At 39.9% G+C, this 20,531-nt stretch overlaps 1 protein-coding gene across 1 annotated transcript in view; it reads left to right on the plus strand.

Annotated features, from left to right (window-relative positions):
- Positions 1 to 11,072: 11,072 nt before the first annotated feature.
- The window catches only part of abcc6a (ATP-binding cassette, sub-family C (CFTR/MRP), member 6a), a 144,834-nt gene continuing 135,375 nt past the window's right edge, over positions 11,073 to 20,531 (plus strand). Inside the window, exon 1 of the mRNA XM_062033568.1 lies at positions 11,073 to 11,156. Coding sequence (XP_061889552.1) covers positions 11,073 to 11,156 — 84 coding nt within the window. The remainder of the gene's footprint in view (positions 11,157 to 20,531) is intronic.

A 20,531-nucleotide genomic window follows, 5' to 3' on the forward strand; every position in this document is an offset into this window, starting at 1 on the left:
TGATGCTGAGTACCAAGCAGTGAGGTAATGGGTCCCATTTTTATAGTCTTTGGTATGACTCGGCCGGGTTTTGAACTCACGACCTACCATCGTTTGTGGCCCGCAGCTAATTTTTCTAACTGTCCATGGCACACTCTAGAATACAATTAAAGGTGCTGTTTGCAAAGAGAGCGAGATATACTGTGTAAAATACATTGGAAAGTTGGCGCCCTATGATTGACGACACCTGTTGACTTCTCTGAGCCCATTTAGGAGCGGCATGGCGTAGTGGGTAGAGCGCCCGTGTCAGAAACCTGAGGGTTGCAGGTTCGCTCCCCGCCTCTCACCATGCCGTTGTGTCCTTGGGCAGGACACTTCACCCTTGCCCCCGGTGCCACTCACACCGGTGAATGAATGATAGGTGGTGGTCGGACGGGCCGTAGGCGCAAATTGGCAGCCACGCTTCCGTCAGTCTACCCCAGGGCAGCTGTGGCTACGAAAGTAGCTTACCACCACCAGGTGTGAATGAATGATGGGTTTTTAACATGTAAAGCGACTTTGGGTACTTAGAAAAGCGCTATATAAATCCCAGGTATTATTATTATGATTTAAATAGGGCTCATGTGATGCAGTCATTAGACTCGGTTACAAACGCAACAATGGGAAAGTCAAAGAAACTCAGCACAGATCTGAAAAAACGAATCATTGACTTGAACAGGTCAGGAAAGTCACTTGGAGCCATTTCAAAGCAGCTTAAGGTCCCAAGAGCAACTGTGAAGACAATTGTTCGTAAGTATTCAAGTGCATGGCACAGTTTTGTCACTGCCACGATCAGGAAGAAAACGCAAGCTATCACCTGCTGCTGAGAGAAAATTGGTCAGGATTATCAAGAGTGAACCGAGAACCACCAAAAAGCAGGTCTGCAAGGAATTGAAAGCTGCTGGACCACAGGTGTCAGTGTCCACAGTCAAGCGTGTTTTGCATCGCCATGGACTGAGAGGCTACCATGCAAGAAGGAAGCCCTTGCGCTAGAAGCGACACCTTAAAGCTCGTCTAAAGTTTGCTGCTGATCACATGGACAAAGATAAGACCTTCTGAAAGGGAAGTTCTGTGGTCAGATGAAACAAAAATTGAGCTGTTTGGCCACAATACCCAGCAATATGTTTGGAGGAGAAAAGGTGAGGCCTTTAATCCCAGGAACACCATCCTACCTACAAGAATGGTGGTGGTAGTATTATGCTCTGGGCCTGTTTTGCTGCCAATGGAACTGATGCTTTACAGAGAGTAAATTGGACAATGAAAAAGGAGGATTACCTCCAAATTCTTCAGGACAACCTAAAATCATCAGGTTGGGTCTTGGGCGCAGTTGGGTGTTCCAACAGGACAATGACCCCAAACACACGTCAAAAGTGGTAGAGGTATGGCAAAATCAGGCTAGAATTAAGGTTTTAGAATGGCCTTTCCAAAGTCCTGACTTAAACCCCATTGAGAACATGTGGATAATGCTGAAGAAACAAGTCAATGTCAGAAAACCAACACATTTAGCTGAACTGCCCCAATTGTGTCAAGAAGAGTGGTCAAAAATTCAACCAGAAGCTTGTGGATGGCTACCAAAAGCGCCTTAATGCAGTGAAACTTGCCAAGGGACATGTAACCAAATATTAACATTGCTGTATGTATACTTTTGACACAGCAGATTTGGTCACATTTTCAGTAGACCCATAATAAATTCATAAAAGAACCAAACTTCATGAATGTTTTTTGTGACCAACAAGTATGTGCTCCAATCACTCTATCACAAAAAAATAAGAGTTGTAGAAATGATTGGAAACTCAGGACAGCCATGACATGATGTTCTTTACAAGTGTATGTCAACTTTTGACCACGACTAGTGTATGTCAGTGTGAAAATGTATTAACCATGGCGGGTCCAACAAAATGACACGGTGGGCCAAATTTGTCCCCCGGGGTTCACTTTGGGCACCCCTGATCTAGAGATTTAAGCTCTTCAAGTAAGAAAATATTTATATATTATTTTAACATTTTTATGACTGGGACCCTTTTGGATCCCCAATCATTTTAGTGTTTTTTTTTTTAACTCATTGCTCAAAAGATATTAATGGATTAAAATCAATGTTTTTAATAAGCCTACAATTACTTCACATCACATATTACAGTTTTCTTGGGGGGAAATATTGCATATTTTGTGTTTTTGTATTTATAATTTTGACAAAAAGGGCATTAAACATATAACAAACAAACTTTATATTGTCAAATAGACCTGAAGTATGTGTGTGTATATATATATACATATATATATATATATATATATATATATATATATATATATATATATATATATATATATATATATATATATATATATATATATATATATATATAAACAGTACAGGCCAAAAGTTTGGACACACCTTCTCATTCAATGTGTTTTCTTTATTTTCATGACTATTTACATTGTAGATTGTCACTGAAGGCATCAAAACTATGAATGAACACATGTGGAGTTATGTACTTAACAAAAAAAGGTGAAATAACTGAAAACATGTTTTATATTCTAGTTTCTTCAAAATAGCCACCCTTTGCTCTGATTACTTCTTTGCACACTCTTGGCATTCTCTTGATGAGCTTCAAGAAGTAGTCACCTGATATTAGTTTTCACTTCAGAGGTGTGCCTTATCAGGGTTGATTAGTGGAATTTCTTGCTTTATCAATGGGGTTGGGACCATCAGTTGTGTTGTGAATGAGATATATATATATGCATGTATGTATGTGTGTATAATTTATTTAAAAATTTGTTATGACTCGTATCAACATTAAGGGGAGCCTTAAAAGTAAAAAACAAATGTATATATTGGTTTTAAAAATGAAAAATATCAAACTGGCCCCACATACTTTGATTTTTCAGTGTGTGGCCCTCAGTAGAAAAAGTTTGGACACCCCTGCTATAATCAGATCAATTTTACGGAACTAGTTTGCTTTGTTTATCGTAATGATGTCTAAAAGAACACCTCCAGGCAACTACAACCCTAAACTAACACCCTCCCTTCCACATAATACCTCTTCGGATTGTAAATAATCAAATGTAAACAACCAAATGTAGACACTTTTTCTTATACTTTCTGATCTCTCTCTCTATGTCCACTACTTGCTGTACATATCCTACCAAGTCAGTCCTACACTGTTTCAATGTCCATTTCTCTGATGATGCAATTGTTGATGCTGATTGTTATTGACTAAAGTGTTGATACCAACCAAACCTAACCCCCCTCCCCCCTCCATATCCCACACCCCGGATTGTAAATAATGTAAATAATTCAATGTATATACTCTGATGATTATTTTGTGTGATGACTGTATTATGATGTTAGTATATATTTGATAGTATATATCTGTATCATGAATCAATTTAAGTGGACCCCGACTTAAACAAGTTGAAAAACTTATTCGGGTGTTACCATTGAGTGGTCAATTGTACGGAATATGTACTTCACTGTGCAATCTACTAATAAAAGTTTCAATCAATCAATCAATCAATCAATCAATCAATCATATTCTCCCAGTTATTACATAATTGCACGGTTGATAAGAGTCCATACCCCCAGTGGTTCTTACTGGTCACTTTTTTTTACTGCTCACTCATCATAACAAAGAAACAAATCCAAACATTGGGCATTTTGGAGTTCACATAGTTGGCCTAGTTTATGCTTATCGGTCTGTGGGAGGAAAACCAACCAAGCATTTAGCTAAATAAAGTTCATTCATTCACTTTCTACCGCATATCCTAAAATACAGTAATTATGTCTCGGCATGGCACTGTTTTCTTTTCAAACAAATCCAGAGTGCATCTTTTGTTAACAAATGTTATGTAACACCAAACTTGACAGCAAAGCATTGGAATAAACTGAAGTTTGCCTGCTGAGGTTTTTGTGGCAAATTGGCTATATGGACAGCAGATGGCAGTGTTGCACAGATAAAGCAGCCTTCTGAGTTGTTGTGGTACATTATTTTTTAACTCAATTAGCACACCCCGCGACCCCAAAAGGGACAAGCGGTAGAAAATGGATGGATGGATAGATGGGCTCCAGCACCCCCCCGCGACCCCAAAAGGGAGAAGCGGTAGAAAAATGGATGGATGGATAGAACCTTGTGAAACAAACCAAACTGAAATATTAGGAGGTGGTGTGTTGATGTATTCAATTACCATGAATTGATTAACGTGGACACCGACTTAAACAAGTTGAAAAACTTATTGGGGTGTTACCATTTAGTGGTCAATTGTACGGAATATGTGCAATCTACTAATAAAAGTCTCAATCAATCAAAACAATTGTTATTACAGTTTTTGCCAATTGCTTGAACATGTTTTGCAAAAGCTGGCTTGTTTTGTCAAAACATGCACAATATTGGGCAGCACGGTGGAAGAGGGGTTGGTGCTTCTTCCTCACAATACGAAGGTCCTGAGTAGTCCTGGGTTCAATCCCGGGCTCGGGATCTTTCTGTGTGGAGTTTGCATGTCCTCCCCGTGACTGTGTGGGTTCCCTCCGGGTACTCCGGCTTCCTCCCACTTCCAAAGACATGCACCTGGGGATAGGTTGATTGGCAACACTAAAAAATTGGCCCTAGTGTGTGAATGTGAGTGTGAATGTTGTCTGTCTATCTGTGTTGGCTCTGTAATGAGGTGGCGACTTGTCCAGGGTGTACCCTGCCTTCCGCCCGATTGTAGCTGAGATAGGCTCCAGCGCCCCCCGCGACCCCGAAAGGAATAAGCGGTAGAAAATGGATGGATGGAAGGATGCACAAGCAAATAAGACACAAACACTAGGATATAAACCATTAACTTGTATGTTCAAACTGAAACTCTGCTATCAAAACCCTAACAATCCTTTGTCAAAATGTCACGCTGATGACAATATGACACACGCTTGCGTTATTTGAATAAATTTACCCGTTCAAACTGTGGTACTGGTACATGCGGGCTCCATCTACTCAGGGGTGTCAAACTCATTTTAGCTCAGGGGCCGCATGGAGGAAAATCTGTGCACACGTGGGCCGGACTATTCAAATCATGGCAATAAAACAAAAAAATAAAGACAACTTCAGATTGTTTTCTTTGTCTTACTTTGGCCAAAAATAGAACAAACACATTCTGAAAATATTACAATAAAAATATAGAAAAAACTACCGGCAGCTGTAAAGTTTAGATCCATGAAGGAAAGAAGAAAGTGAATGAAAGTTAATAACAGAATACATTTACATATGGATACTTTTTTTTTCTTTTGTATTATTTTTTTTAATGAATTAACGTTTATGGCAACCCTTTTCCAAAACACAATATAGAACAGGGGTGGGCAATTAATTTTTACCGGGGGCCGCATGAGCAACCCGAGCACTGCTGGAGGGCCACATCGACAATATTTCAATTAAATTTTGCTCAATATTATTTTTGATATATACCGTAAGATAAATAATAATAATAATAATAATAATAATAATAATAATAATAATAATTAATAATAATAGTAATACTTCAACATAGTGTATGTAACAGCATTCCATGACTAATATAAATAAATTAACATTAATAATAAATGACAGTAAAATAAGCACACGTATGACTGAGGAGTCATAGTGTAACTTTGTGTGATGTTTGAGTTGTCCGACTTTTTGTGTGGCCATAAACGCACCAGTGGTTTAGTGCTATGCGTGTTGGTGACAGATGACAAGTTGGTTTTGGCCTGGTTTGTACGGCAGAAAATGACTTGTTTTTCGAGATAGAAGTGTTTTACTTATGTTTTTGGTGTGGTTATGGCCGAATATAAACAGTTTTGCTCAATAAAGTGATCGATATAATTCCTGGCCTCGAAGCATCTCGATAGACGTTACAATAATTGAACGGTGTTCAATTGAACGGTGTTGACGAACACCGTTAGGGCCGCTTGTTGTCACTGTCACTCAAAGTTGCATTGCAAAATTACATAGAATAAATATGTTTATTTTGTTTAGAATTCAGATGGGATTTGATTTGGTGCGCGGCATATATTTGCTGCGCGCAGCAGACGCTTGAGCAGTGCGCAATTGCGCAGGCACGCACCTTAGAGGGAACGTTGCTTGGCAGTCCATGTCTTGTTGAAAACACGCCATTCTTCATCAACTTTTCTCTTTTTAGCGTCTCGGGTGTAAACCGTGCATCACTTGTCGCTGCATGTGCACCTTCACTCGCAGGTTACACACTGACACACGCCCCATAAATAATAATTTTCAAAATAAAAGCAGCACAGTTGTATTGCGCGCACGACATAGATGTTTTTTCAACTTTATTTTGTAATTAATGATTGCAGCTGTTCACATTCACTCACAATCACGCACACGCATACGTCCACACGGAAGTAATACAAATAACGATTTTCAAAACAAAAGCAGCACCGTTGTATTGCACACTCGACATAGATACTTTTTAAAATTTATTTTGTAATTTATAATTGGCCTCACGCGGGCCGGACAGGGACGCACAAAGGGCCGGATGCGGCCCGCGGGCCGCAGAATGCCCAGGTCTGATATAGAATGTGAGATGTAACAGGATAATGCATACATTTATCAATTGTTTTCAAAACGGTTACAAAAAAGTGGGACCCTAAAAATTTACTGTGGACCCCATTTTTATGACTTGATGGGGTCCCTGGCATGCGGCTGTGGCCTGCGGGCCGGTTCTAATACTAATCAAATATCATCCCGGGGGCCATAGATAATTCATTGATTTTGACACATGGGCTGTAGATTATTACATAATGAGATGAAAAATGTATTGCAGTATTCCAGACCTACAGTATTCCAGTGTAAAGTGCATTTCAGTGCTTCAGAGGCAGACGTGGCGAAAGAAAAGTGTGCATGACCTGTTCAAATCGTTTAAAAGACAGAAAAGATATGATCTTTAATAAAAGCCAAAAATGATTTTAAAAAAAAATTCAACAATGGTGTTGATTTGTTTGTCCAACTTAAAATCATTGTCACTCTATAGTGCTTCTCAAGTACTTTCTGTTACCCCACCACCCTAGGAAGAAGAAAACACTAATCAAATATCATCCCGGGGGCCATAGATAATTCGTTTGCGGGCTGGATCTGGCCCGCGGGTCTTGACTTTGACACATAGAATCTAGTGATACCCCAAAACATCACTTAATTAAATATTCAAACACAGTGTTACTATTCAAACTGTGTGTTATCTTACACTGACCAAAATATTTAATATACCTGTTAAATCAATCGCCTGCCTTGTTTTTAAGGAATATTTAGAGCTACTACGCTACTTGTTGGTTATGGAGGGCCAAATTTTTTCTGAGGTGTTACTTGGTGAAAAAAGTTGGGGAACCACTGCACTAGTTTATTTTTCACTGTTTTTATTCAGGAGAAGTTTTTATTTACACGATGAGTCGGGTGTGTTTTGACCTCCGCCGAACCCCTGAGGCCGGCTCACCGAACCCCTAGGGTTCGATCGAACCCAGGTTAAGAACCACTGACTTAGAGAGAAAACAACAAAAAACTAAATCAACTACAACAGAACTACATCAGAAAATACGATGTACAGTATACAAATATGATACCAAAAAATATCAATAATAACAGATTAGTGAAGAAGATTGTAATAACACAGATGCTACAATACATGAATATAATGAATACTTGAAAATTACAAAAGGAAGCAGATTAAAAAGAGGAAGTAAAAGAAAGAGGAGCAGACTGTATTAATCTTTTACATTGTTATGGTAAAATTAGGTTAAGCTTTAGCAGTGTGCCATGTTTTGTGATGTGGGTTTGTATTTGTATGAGTATGATTGTGTTCACTTGTATGTGTGAACATATGTTTGATGAAGCGTAATTGTATGCATGATTGCATGTATGTATATACAGTATATGTGCATGTGTCTGTACTGTATGTACAGTAGGAATGTGTGTACAGTGAGTGTGCACCCGGCTGTTTGTACAGTGTTTGTGTGTATATGTATGTGCATGTTTTGTATTTTGAACAGATGTGTTTTCCAAATACTACCTTGAAATGAGTTTTTTATACTAAGTGACTTATGTATGATATTGTGTGTAGTGTGCAGCAGCAAGTGTGTTGCAGAATTGCAGCTAAAGTGCAATGCTGTTATGATTTGTCACACCAGGTTAGAGTCTGTGTATTGTGCTTAGTTGCTCCCTTGGTTAGGTTTTCTTGTTGCAAGGTGGCTGATTAGCCGCAGCTGCTTTCTGTTCATTGATTAGCGTCCTCACCTGGTTCTGCCCATAATCAATCCCCGTTTTATTGTGGCGTTTTCCCTGTCTCAGTTGCTGGTCTGTTCGCTGTTCGCTACAGACGACGGTTTGTTTGTTGGTTTTGCTGTTTGTTTGACGCTACTTACGTTTTTTCACTCTTCTATTTTCATAAACTAGCATCCAGTTATTGTTATGTTGCCTTGTATATTGAAGTAAAGAATGATCTTACCTGCACCCTGCCTGAGGTCCTCCGCATCTTTGGAATCGCAAACACTTCACAACAAGCCGGTTTACGACAAAAGCAGTGCTTTTGTTTAAAGCACAGTTACATTGTGGTGAAGGTATCGTAACAAAAACTTCAAGTTTTGCTACTTTAGTTTAGGCATGTGTCTGTGTTGTGTGTCTATGTGTTAAAGCAATGGACAAAAACTATAAGCAGTATATATAAATGTTTTCAGCAAAACCATAGAAATATGGGTTATACTTGTATAGCACTTTTCTACCTTCAAGGTAGTCAAAGCGCTTTGACATTATTTTCACATTCACACGACCCATCAGGAGCAAGGGTGAAGTGTCTTGCTCAAGGACACAACGGACGTGACTTGAATGGCGGAAGCTGGGGATTGAACCAGGAACCCTCAGGTTGCTGGTTCAATCGAGGCACACCGTCCCATAGCCAGAAATATGTGGAATGAAGAGTATCTCTCTGCAGAGCTGTGATGGGCCTGAGTAAACAGCCACATTGCAGTGAATCTATGTCTATTTGTGTGTGTGTGTTTGTGGTGAGACACCGGTTATGTGCTTTCTGTCTAACTGTGGGTGACGAACGCATTTGTGGCCATACGTACTGAAGGTAGTGTGGATATGTGTGTGTGTGAGTGTGTGTGCCTGCATGTGTGTGCAACAGGTGCAACCTCAGTTTTAGAAAAACAAGAACTTGTGAACATGAACTTGTGTCAAATTCTGGCCGTACTTGCACCGGGTCTCTCGCACTGTACTGGGCATGGCACGTTTAAGTAGTGTGAATAATTTGTTCCTTGCTCAAGTGTGGTGCTTTACCCCTCCTTTTTCACGATTGCAATAGGTGAGTCCGGGCATGGCAAAATTGCCTGCACATGCGCAACGTACATAAGTCATAAAAGGACTGTAATATGATCGTTTCTGTCAAATCCTTCATTGATAACTAACCGATTTTGAAATTAGAATACTTTACTCAAAATAATCCAAAAGTCAAACCCACAGCAGGCTTTATCACCGTGTTTGTAATACAGACATGCCTGTCAAGCCTCATATTTTCTTTTTTTTCTGGTGTCCCTCCATTTGAATAATTTCAAATATTTTTCTCATATTTTCAGTTTCATAAAAAAAAAATCCTCCCCACAGACCACAATAAAGTGTCTGGTCCGCTCGGCAACACTCGGTAAACATTGGCGTGAGACACCTGTCGCTGATAAGGTTTAGGTCATCAAAATAAAAGTACACCAGTAAAATATCACGGTTGTATCAGGATCATGAAAATTAAAGTGGAGGGTTGGGAATTTCCTAATTCTATCTTGTTTTCAGGAAGATTTCCCTTATTTTCAAATGCAAATTATAAATAAAGATGTGTCTATGATTCACTAATGTCATCACATCCATTTTATTAAAGAAAATAAATAAATAGACTCAAAATGTACATGCTTCATCTAATGTCCTGGTCAGCCTGTTGGTTAATTCCAGCACTGCTGCCATCTAGCTGGAGGCGTGTATATCGTTCAAGCATGTATAAAGACGCTAATACTGAAAATCCCCCTTTACACCTAACCATGCCTCCCAGGTGCTTCCGACCCACTATATGAGAAGCACTGGGTTAAGCAGGGATGGACTGAACCAGGAATGTTATTGGTCTTCAATGGTGTCAAAGTGTGTGTTCCTTTTATCCTTCTTTCATTATCTTTCTAAGATACCTATGAATATCAATTTGCATTCTCTGTCTCATGCCCTAGTGAAGTCGTGGATCGATACTGTCACGGCACGGCATGTGGCTTACGGTCTGACCCCAGGATGCAGAGACAGGGGGCGGCATGTTGGTAAAATCCTTTTAATTATGAAAACAGGTGTCCAAACAGTCACGGCATGTGGCTTACGGTCTGACCCCAGGATGCAGAGACATGGGGGCGGCATGTTGGTAAAATCCTTTTAATTATGAAAACAGGTGTCCAAACAGTCAATAGCAGAAGAGCACATGCTGCACACAAGCAAAAAGGAAACAATGAACCACCACTGTCAACCTGGCATAAGAACCCTCCTGATTTGCAGTCAAGGACAGGTGAACCTCCTGATTGCCAATCAAGAACAGGTGAGGAAACTAATGAAAGGGGAAGTTGCACACCAAACATGAAACATAGGCAAAATTAGCAATCAGACAGAAACAATTAACCAAAACCAAGAAAAACAAAAAACAGTCATGAGGTAATGTGACAGTACAGCCACCTCAGAGAATCAAAAGTCCAAAACAAAAGGCACCTGAGAGACAGCCAGAAATCCTGACTATGAATGCCAGGTGACGGAGAAGAATTGAGAGACGCTGCAGTTGGCCTGATGGATGATGTCCGAGATTCACTCGCCATCACTGCACATTGGAAAGAAGAAGGTGAAGGTGATGGAGATATGACCGGACCTTGGACTGGTGACGAAGGCGACCGTGGGTTGTCCACTTTTGCAGCCGGCATGGACAGCGGAAGTGGTGGACGAGCACAGCACGGGAGCTTCTGCAGCTGACATCTAGGGCAAGCAAGATTTGGGCGCTTCTGCCTCTAGCGGTGAAAAAATGAGGGACCGGCAATGGCGTGGCGGGTGGCTTTACCGGAAAAAGAGGGAGCATCAGCGTCATCTCGAGCAGCCTCGCCGGGAAATAAAAGGAGTTGGGTCAGAAGGAAAGTCTGCTGGAGCTCTTGACTGGCAGGCTCACCTGTCTCAGCTTGGAGGAGGGTCGAAAATCCATCCTCTGTTACCCATCCAACAAAAGCCAACAGCGACTTAAACCTGGTTCGCCTTGAACTAACATGTAACAGAGACCAGTGGCGGGGGCTGGGCCTTGAGGAGCTGCATGGGTAGGAGGTGTTTGACCTGACCCGGTCTGGCGTGAAGCACTCGCCGGAGGTGTTCCGACCTTCAAACTGGAGCAGAGGAAAAAGGGACTGCACCTTGAAATGGTGTTGTGGAGACGTTGAAGGAGCTGTACACCAAGGCCCTCATGTACAAACAAAAACCTACCTCACGCCCTTTTTCATGGCAAAGTTGAGATGTATAAAAACTGACATTGACGTGGATATGTGCGCTGCCTCATGGCAACTCCATAGATGGCGTACAGACATTTCTACAGGCTGTGTATATTCTAGCGACACACATAAGTGATGCTGAGTAGCAGTTCACATAAAAACGTGCCAACTACTACTCCTCAGAGTCCTTTGGGTGGAAACCGTAGTAAAACAAGGTTGCATTTTGTCACTCCTACTGTTCAGCCTGGCAATTGACTGGGTGATGCAATACAGCACTAAATGAATGTGCAGAGGCATCCAATGGACTTTCACCTCAGTTTTGGAAGATTTAGATTACGCAGATGATATAGTGTTACTTTCTCATCTGTACCAAGATGCACAATAAAAGACAGACATTCTCAGCTTGACAGCCAGTACCATCGACTTAACAGTCAGGGGAAAGAAGAGCAAGGTCCTGAGGAATAACAGTGCAACCACCAACCTTATCACTGTGAATGGAAATCCAATAGAGGACGTACAGAACTTTATTTATCCGGGCAGCAAGATGACAGCAAATGGCGACTGCGATATCAAGGTCAATACAAGAATTAGCAGAGCAAATCAAACCTCTGCAATGCTCAAATCTATCTGGAGATCAACTGGACTGCATTCACACGAAGATAAATATTTTCAAGAGCAATGCTGTGAGTGTCCTTCTATATGGCACAGAATGTTCATCCAGTTCATCCATTGAAAAAAAGTTAGGAGTTTTTCAAAATAAGTGCCTGCGTCGCATCCTTAGGATATTCTGGCCTAACACCATTTCAAATGAAAAACTCTGGGAAAGAACAACTACAACATCAATTTAGGAGACCTTCCAAATTCGACGTTGGAGACGGCTTGGATACGTGTGCAGCATGTCATCATCTTCTCTCCAGAGAAAACCTCTTTATTGGACACCTCAAGGGAGGAGAAACCGAGGCCGACCAAGAGAAACACGGAGAAGATCTATAGAAAAAGCGCTAAAGATTAAGAGACCATCCTTTAAGACTTCCCCCAGAATAGTGGCTGACAGGGCCAGATGGAAATTCCTTGCCTCGCCTCAAGCGCCAGACGGCCCAGAAAAGGACTGATGATGATTTACTTCTCAGACTGATTGACGTGCAGATCTCCAGAAATTTGGGCTCGGCAACATTTGATTTCAACAATGTAAGAAAGATATTGCTGTCATGTCTTCCTGTTACTCCAGCGGGCAGCAGCAAAAGCGGGTGGCCACACACAAGACATGTGGAGGGCTGGGCTGACTCGGTCACGTACTGTACGGCTGCAACAGTCCTCGCCTGTATTGTAATAATAATTGAGTAATCAAACAAGAGTCAAAGTATTTTGTATCCTTTTTTTTAGCGCTGGCATGTTTAAATGAAAAATAATTTTCACAAAACTAATCTCGCTGGGCGGGGCCTGGGCTTTCGGACTCAAGAGGGACACAAGCATGCTAACACTTTATTACATCTGAATTTTTACTTGCGTAAGCTGTTTTCTGGATTTGAGCGTACGTATATTTTTAGTAGGAAAGCCACGCAACTCTCTTTACATGACGGCCTCGGACTGTTTGGGAAAGTTGCTAGGGTCGGCTGGAGTTCACTTAGAGCATGGACAGGTGACACAAGTGCGTAATTTAGACCCTACACCGTGTGCTCTAACTTTTGGTAATGCTGAGGTTCAGCTTCCATAGACTTTAGGGACAGCTTTGACCATTCTGCCATCTCAGTGTCGCTGTAATTCCTCTCTTCGGGTCTCTTTGGCTGGTTCTGTCACATCATGACATGGTGGCATATGGTGTGACCCCAAAATGCAGAGACAGAAAGCGACATGGAAGTAAAAATCCTTTATTTATGAAAACAGGAGTCCAAACAGTCCATAACAGAAGAGCAGCACGCTGCACACAAGCTAAAACGAAACAATGAACCAAGGAACGAAACAACGCATAAGGACCTTTCTGATTGACAATCAGGGACAGGTGAGCCTCCTGGTTGCTAAACAGGAACAGGTGCAGGAAGCAGCTCTCTAACAAAAGGAGATGTTGCACACCAAACATGAAACAAAATAAGTCTAACTGTAAAAATAAGAGTGCAGACAAGAAATAACCAAAATCTAGGAAAACAGTCATTAGAAATTACTCAAGATTCAAGAGTCTTTGTCATTATGTGAACATTACAAAATGTTCAATGAAGCTCTCAATCGAAGGAAACATTATATATTGAGAAAAATATGAAAACACTTTCCAAACAGTCAACATTTTAAATTGGGAAAATTACCTTGCTCAATGGCAGTGGTCTGGAAGAAAACAAACCAATGTTCACCCTCAAAATGAGAGCAGATTTGTGGACATAACAGTGGTGGTTTTGACACTGGACGGTCACATTGTTGGATGGTTTGTAGAAAGAGGTTGATGCTGTCAACACTCTCCAAATACAATGGCAGCAGCACGTTTGAAATTAGATCACATAAAAAGAGCCAAAATACATGTTTTTCTGCTCTTCTGGATTGTGCATAAAAGAGCAGCCACAAACCTGGGGAAAGAGTGTCTCTGTACTTCAGCACATGCATCTTTAACAGGTTTTTGCATGCTTCTGTGGACAAGTGCGAGTCTGCACAGCCTTGCTCCGAGGCTCTGGTCAGACAAGTGCATAGTTGTGGTGGGACACAGGCAAAGAGCCCCTAGACTTTAGAGAGTCAACACTGTCTGCTCTCACTGAGAGGAGACTTGATAGGTCTCGTCTCATTTGGTCTCTGACTTGGACACATAAGTCTGTGTTGCACGTCAGTGTCTGTTCTTTCCTATGTAATATTGTTTATGACTGATCATTTAACTAATTTAAAGTCTCTCTCATCCCTCTTTCTTAATGTGATATTTATTCCAGGAGCCTGGTTACCTTTGCCATTGTTGGTAGAACTGACCCTGTGTGTTCATGAGGGCAATTCACACATAGCGTGAATACCAAACCAAGATTGTTTTCAAGCTTTTCGTGGTAACTATCTCATAACTACTTCTAACATATATCTAATGTTTATAACTTCCCCCACACATATCCATCCATCCATCCATCCATTTTCTACCGCTTATTCCCTTCGGGGTTGCAGGGGGCGCTGGAGCCTATCTCAGCTACAATGTCCATTAAATCCTAGTCTTTTTCCTCAACAGTTTTAACTAAAAATTTCTTTGTGACTCATCTTTTTTTTCCTCATCTCTCGATTTTTAGACTTTGGAGTCTGGTTAGGCAATACTGCACATTGCTATCAATCTGATGCCAAGAGCCAATAATGCAGATATTTCAAATTGTTCAAGATCCTTGAATTATTTTTGTGGTTTTGCATTTAGATTGTTGATCATAATGATAATCAGAATAAAACAAAGATTTATTTTCAGTCAAAAATGTATATTTTTCTTAACAAACTTATTTGCGAATCCCATTCATTAATTTTCTACCGCTTGTCCCTTTTGGGGTATTTGCGAAGCAATATATAAATTAGGAGTGTCCCGATACATCTTTTTCACTTCCGATACAATGCCGATATTGCAGTCTTGATTAGTGGCCAATACCAATAGTAATCCGATGGGGTATCAGCACGAATTTTAGAACATAATTGTCAAGTTCCACTTATTGACTCCGTAAAGGACACCAGGACAACTCGGATTTCCAATTGATCAACTTTATTTATCCAACTTTTTGGCTTTGTTGGTTTCTTTTCTGTTGATCTTCATTCAATCAGGTTGTTAACCTTCGAACACAAGTGTTAACAATGGAAAAACAATATATGTACAGGTATTTACAAAAAGGTTCAAATTCAACTGACTCAAACAGGTATTATTTTTAAAGTCAAATTTGCAAACTTTTAAATACCATTGTTTAAACTTTTAAATTATCTAACATTACTTTTCAAAAGGACTCTAGACACTTAGATTAAATGCATGTGAATGCACTGTCAAATTAACCAGTTTCAGTAAAATGAAACAAGTAAATCAGAAAAGTAGTTTTAGTCACTTTAAAGAAGTCAAAATTAATTGATCATTTAATTTAATCAATCAATCAATCGTTTAATTACTTAATCGTTCACTCAATTAATCATTTAACTAATCATGCAATTAAGTAATCAATCATGTAAATTCATTACCATGATGGAACTGAGTAAATCCACCAAACGGAGTAAAGGTAAGTAAAAGGTAAGTATAATTAGCTTAATTAATAAGGTAGCTTAATTAGTAAGGTAAGTATAAAGGTAAGTATAATTAGCTTAACTTTAAGCAAAAGTTTTAACATTTTTATCCTTCAACTTTGCTTTTATCTTTATTACTTTTAACTTTGAACCATAATCTTTGACTTTTTATCCCTTTAAATTGAGCTTATTTAACAATTCAATTAACTCAAGCTTTTTAATTATCAAACAGTAAGAAAATACCCAGATGCAATCAATGCTCAAGGTTGGAGTAAATTTGCTGTGGTTCAAACTAAAAACAATTTAAGACAGGTAAGTAAACCAACATGTCAAGGTGAGTTTTAACAAATAAGCATTTCAGCATATTGCAAAGTGGGTATATTCACCGACCATTGGTGTGTTGGAAGTCTTTTAAAGATGGATCTTGTAGATTTTTGCGTCTTGCCGCTCTGCTTGCTTGCATGAAATGAGACAGCACCACCATTCCTTAACAGCTGCCTTGAATCAGCCAATTGGTGGCCATCTTGACCTTGGTGTTCTGGGAAATGTAGTTCTTTCTGGTACTTCACCAAGGAGTAAGATTAAGGAGGAGACAGCTCCTTACTTCCAGGGCAGGGACACTTCATTCACACTGAGTTTCAACTCCACAATAATTGTATTATTTTGTAGTGCGGAATGTAAGAAAATGCTAGATTGAGTGAAATTACTCAGAAAACAATGAAAAAACATTAACTTTATGAAAGATTCATGCTTTTGAAGTGGAGTGATAATTGTCCTTTGGTGACACCAAGTGATCTCGATAATTCATTAAATCAAGCTTATGTTGAATGATGTGGACAAGTTTGTTTGTTATGGGACATTTGATAATGCGAGTCTGCCTTGGAGACTTTGTATATGTAAGTAATATGAAACTAAAATTATTTGATACTTGTTTATATTGACAAATGTGGTGTTTTAGACTGCAATATTGTTCAATTAAAGAACACCTATTACATATGTCTAGCTTGTGTTCTATTGTGTGCTTAGCTGTTGTGTAACTGCGAGTTCCTAGTACCCTATAGCCAACCATGATTACCTTTTTATAAATGACTTCACTGAAATACAAGAAAATACCTACTTGTTGTGCTTATTGGAGGACATTGACGGCCGCCATGGTACTGTGCTCTCTCATAGTTGACAAAAGAAGACTCGGTCTGGGCACAGAAAAGGGAATGCCGCTGATCCGAACGGAAATGCCGCAAGTCAAAGCTCCAAGGTCATTATGAGATTTACAAAGAGAAGTTAAATATGTTCATCCAAGTTTTGCGTAGAACAAGGGAAAAATATTTCTCTGAAATCTTCACAAACTGTAGTCACGACTCTTGTGTCCTGCTTGCTACAGTAAACAGATTACTGAAACCCTACATCTCACTTCAGACAGGAACATTCCCAAAGGCCTCAAAAACTGCTGTCATCAAGCCCCTCTTAAAGAAGAGTAGTTTTGAATCCACAGTACTGAACAACCAGTGACCCATTTTTGGGTAAAGACCTCAAAGACTTTTGAACGCATGATAATAATCCCCTCAATTCCCCCAAAAATGGATTAACTCGCTGGAATGTAAAGACAAGATAACATACATCCATAAACGTGGATACATATGAAAAAGTGCAATATATTTATCTGTACAGTAATCTATTTATTTATATCTGCACCTTATTGCTCTTTTATCCTGCACTACCATGAGCTAATGCAAGAAAATGTTGTTCTTATCTGTACTGTAAAGTTCAAATTTGAATCACAATAAAAAGGAAGTGTAGTCTAAAAGTTGTATACCAACAGCTTAATGACTTTCTCTTGTTTAACAATGTGTTTGAAACTTTCCAATTAGGCTTTAGGACCCACCACAGCACTGAAACCGTTCTCATCAAGGTGACTAATGATATCTGCTTGAACACAGATGGAGGAAAAGTCTCAGTCTTGATTCTGCTGGACCTGAGCACTGCCATTAAGACAGCTACCATACAGAGGTTAGAAAACTGGGTGGGAATATCCAGTGCTGCTCTTCAATCAATCAATCAATCAATCAAAGTTTACTTATATAGCCCTAAATCACGAGTGTCTCAAAGGGCTGCACAAGCCACAACGACATCCTCGGTTCAGATCCCACATCAGGGCAAGAAAAAACTCAACCCAATGGGATGACAATGAGAAACCTTGGAGGGTACCGCAGATGTGAGAGTCCAGTCCATAGTGGATCTAACATAATAGTGTGAGAGTCCAGTCCATAGTGGGGCCAGCAGGAGATCATCTTGAGTGGAGATAGATCAGCAGCGCAGAGACGTCCCCAACTGATGCACAGATGAGTGGTCCACCCTGGGCCCCGACTTCGGACAGCTAGCGCTTCATCTGTGGTCACCGAATCTAGGTGTAATAATGGACTTAGATTTGAACTTGGACAGGCACATTAAGTCAATAACATCATCAGCTTTTTACGACTGGAATTTTTTTTTGCCAAAATCAGAGGAATAATGTCTAAATCACACTTAGAAAGACTAATCCATGCCTTTGTCTCCAGCAGGTTAGACTTCTGTAATTGCCTTGTCACGAGGTCATTACAGAGTCAGGACCAAACATGGTGAGGCCGTGTTTCAGTTTTAAGCTCCTAAAATCAGGAATAGTATTCTTAAAAATGTGAGACACGCTATAACGTTAGCAATGTTCAAATCCCGGCTGAAAACACTTTTATTTAATTGTTTATATTATTATTGTGTATACCCCCAATGACATGCACCTGGGGATAGGTTGATTGGCAACACTAAATTGGCCCTAGTGTGTGAATGTGAGTGTGAATGTTGTCTGTCTATCTGTGTTGGCCCTGCGATGAGGTGGCAACTTGTTCAGGGTGTACCCCGCCTTCCGCCCGAATCCAGCTGAGATAGGCTCCAGCGACCCCCCGTGACCCCGAAAGGGAAAAACGGTAGAAAAAGGATGGATTGTGTATATGACAACTGATATTATTTTCATCTACACTCTTTAAACTTTATTTAAAGTGTAATAGGGTTTATGATTATTTTTATTTTATGTTTTTAATTTAAATAATTTTTACTTTTATGATTATTTTATTTTTATGTTTGCCTTCCTGTAATTTTCTGTACAGAACTTTGAATTGCCTTATGTACGAATTGTGGTATATGAATAAACGTGCCTTGCCTTCCTTAAATGAGAACTGAACCATATTGATAGCAGTATCGATATACTGATCCCGCCTTTGGTATTGTTGGGATATATTATATTGGGATATAATTAAGATAATGAAGGAGAAGGCAAACACCTGGAAGCAGACACCTCATTGCATATTCATACATTATGATATATATTGTAAGAGGGCGAGGGGGAGGGCGCGTCCGGAAAGCTCTGTGTAAGTCACCGTATTGAATGCTACTAGGGACAGATAGCGCTCAGACAAATTGTTTTAGAATTGTATCCAATAGGGAATACATACTTCTGTTTTTAAGTCTATACATCGTGTCCTCTTTAAACATCTTCTGGCTCAAGACTAAACGAATACGACGACAGTGTCAATACGATCAAGAATTCCGACTTGTACAACTTCAGGGACACTGGAATTTAGAATTTACACAGTACGGGTATTGAACACCATTCATTTTCTATACCGCTTATCCATATTGGGTTCAGGGTTGAGATGTAGCCTATCCCAGCTGACTTTGGACAAAAGGCACAATTCACCGCAAACTTGTTGCCAGTCAATCACCGACACGTACCAACCTTTCACACTCATATCCGCACCGGTTTCCAATTAGCCTAATTTGCATGTTTGGGAGATGTAGGAGAAAACCGTTCTCCAATCTACCAACTATGAACCTGACATTCTAACCACAAAGCTTAATATTGATCCTGTTATGTAAAATAGGTTAAGTCCTGCTTTGCCAACTGGAAAACAGAAGCAGATAACTGTAAGGGCAATGACTTTCTGTTCCTCTATTAAACATAGGCTTTTTACTCCTGGGTTAATTACCACTAAACTGAAGTGTCATTCACTTTTTAGACAATGGAGACTTTATGCTAACTAACTCCGGCAGAGGCAGGTTAAATAAACTAAGTCACAATAACAAACTCCACCCATCTATCCATTTTATTCCGCTTATCCTCTTTATGTTCACAGGTGAGCTGGAGTCTATCCCAGACAGGGTACATTCTACACTGGTCAATTATCAGAACTCATCATGTTTTTAAAACAATGTGGTTTGATCAGGTTTGTAAAAGCACAGCACATAACTCTGAACAGTACTATTAGCACGGATACTAGAGCTTACACAAAATGAGTTGTTCTGGCTTATTCACCAATAGACCACTAAAGAAGGCAATCTTGGGACATACGCAGTTACAGAAATACGGTTCTACCCAATATTAGTAGGCCTGGGCCGATAGTCAAGAAATCAATCACTTGAACGATAAATGGAAATTAAATCTATAATTTTTAACGTCATCGCTAAATTGTCATGTTCCCTGTGTGTTTGTTTTCTTCCTTACTCGCTTTCAAACAGGGTGCAAGAGGGTTCACTCTGTGCATTGCTCAATGGTAAGATTATAGGCCTACTGAAATGAATTTTTTTTATTTAAACGGGGATAGCAGATCCATTCTATGTGTCATACTTGATCATTTCGCGATATTGCCATATTTTTGCTGAAAGGATTTAGTAGAGAACATCGACGATAAAGTTCGCAACTTTTGGTCGCTGATAAAAAAAAGCCTTGCCTGTACCGGAAGTAGCGTGACGTCACAGGTTGAAAGGCTCCTCACATTTCCCCATTGTTTACACCAGC

The sequence above is a fragment of the Entelurus aequoreus genome, linkage group LG22 (assembly GCF_033978785.1).
Source record: "Entelurus aequoreus isolate RoL-2023_Sb linkage group LG22, RoL_Eaeq_v1.1, whole genome shotgun sequence".
Classification (NCBI taxonomy): Eukaryota; Metazoa; Chordata; class Actinopteri; order Syngnathiformes; family Syngnathidae; genus Entelurus; species Entelurus aequoreus.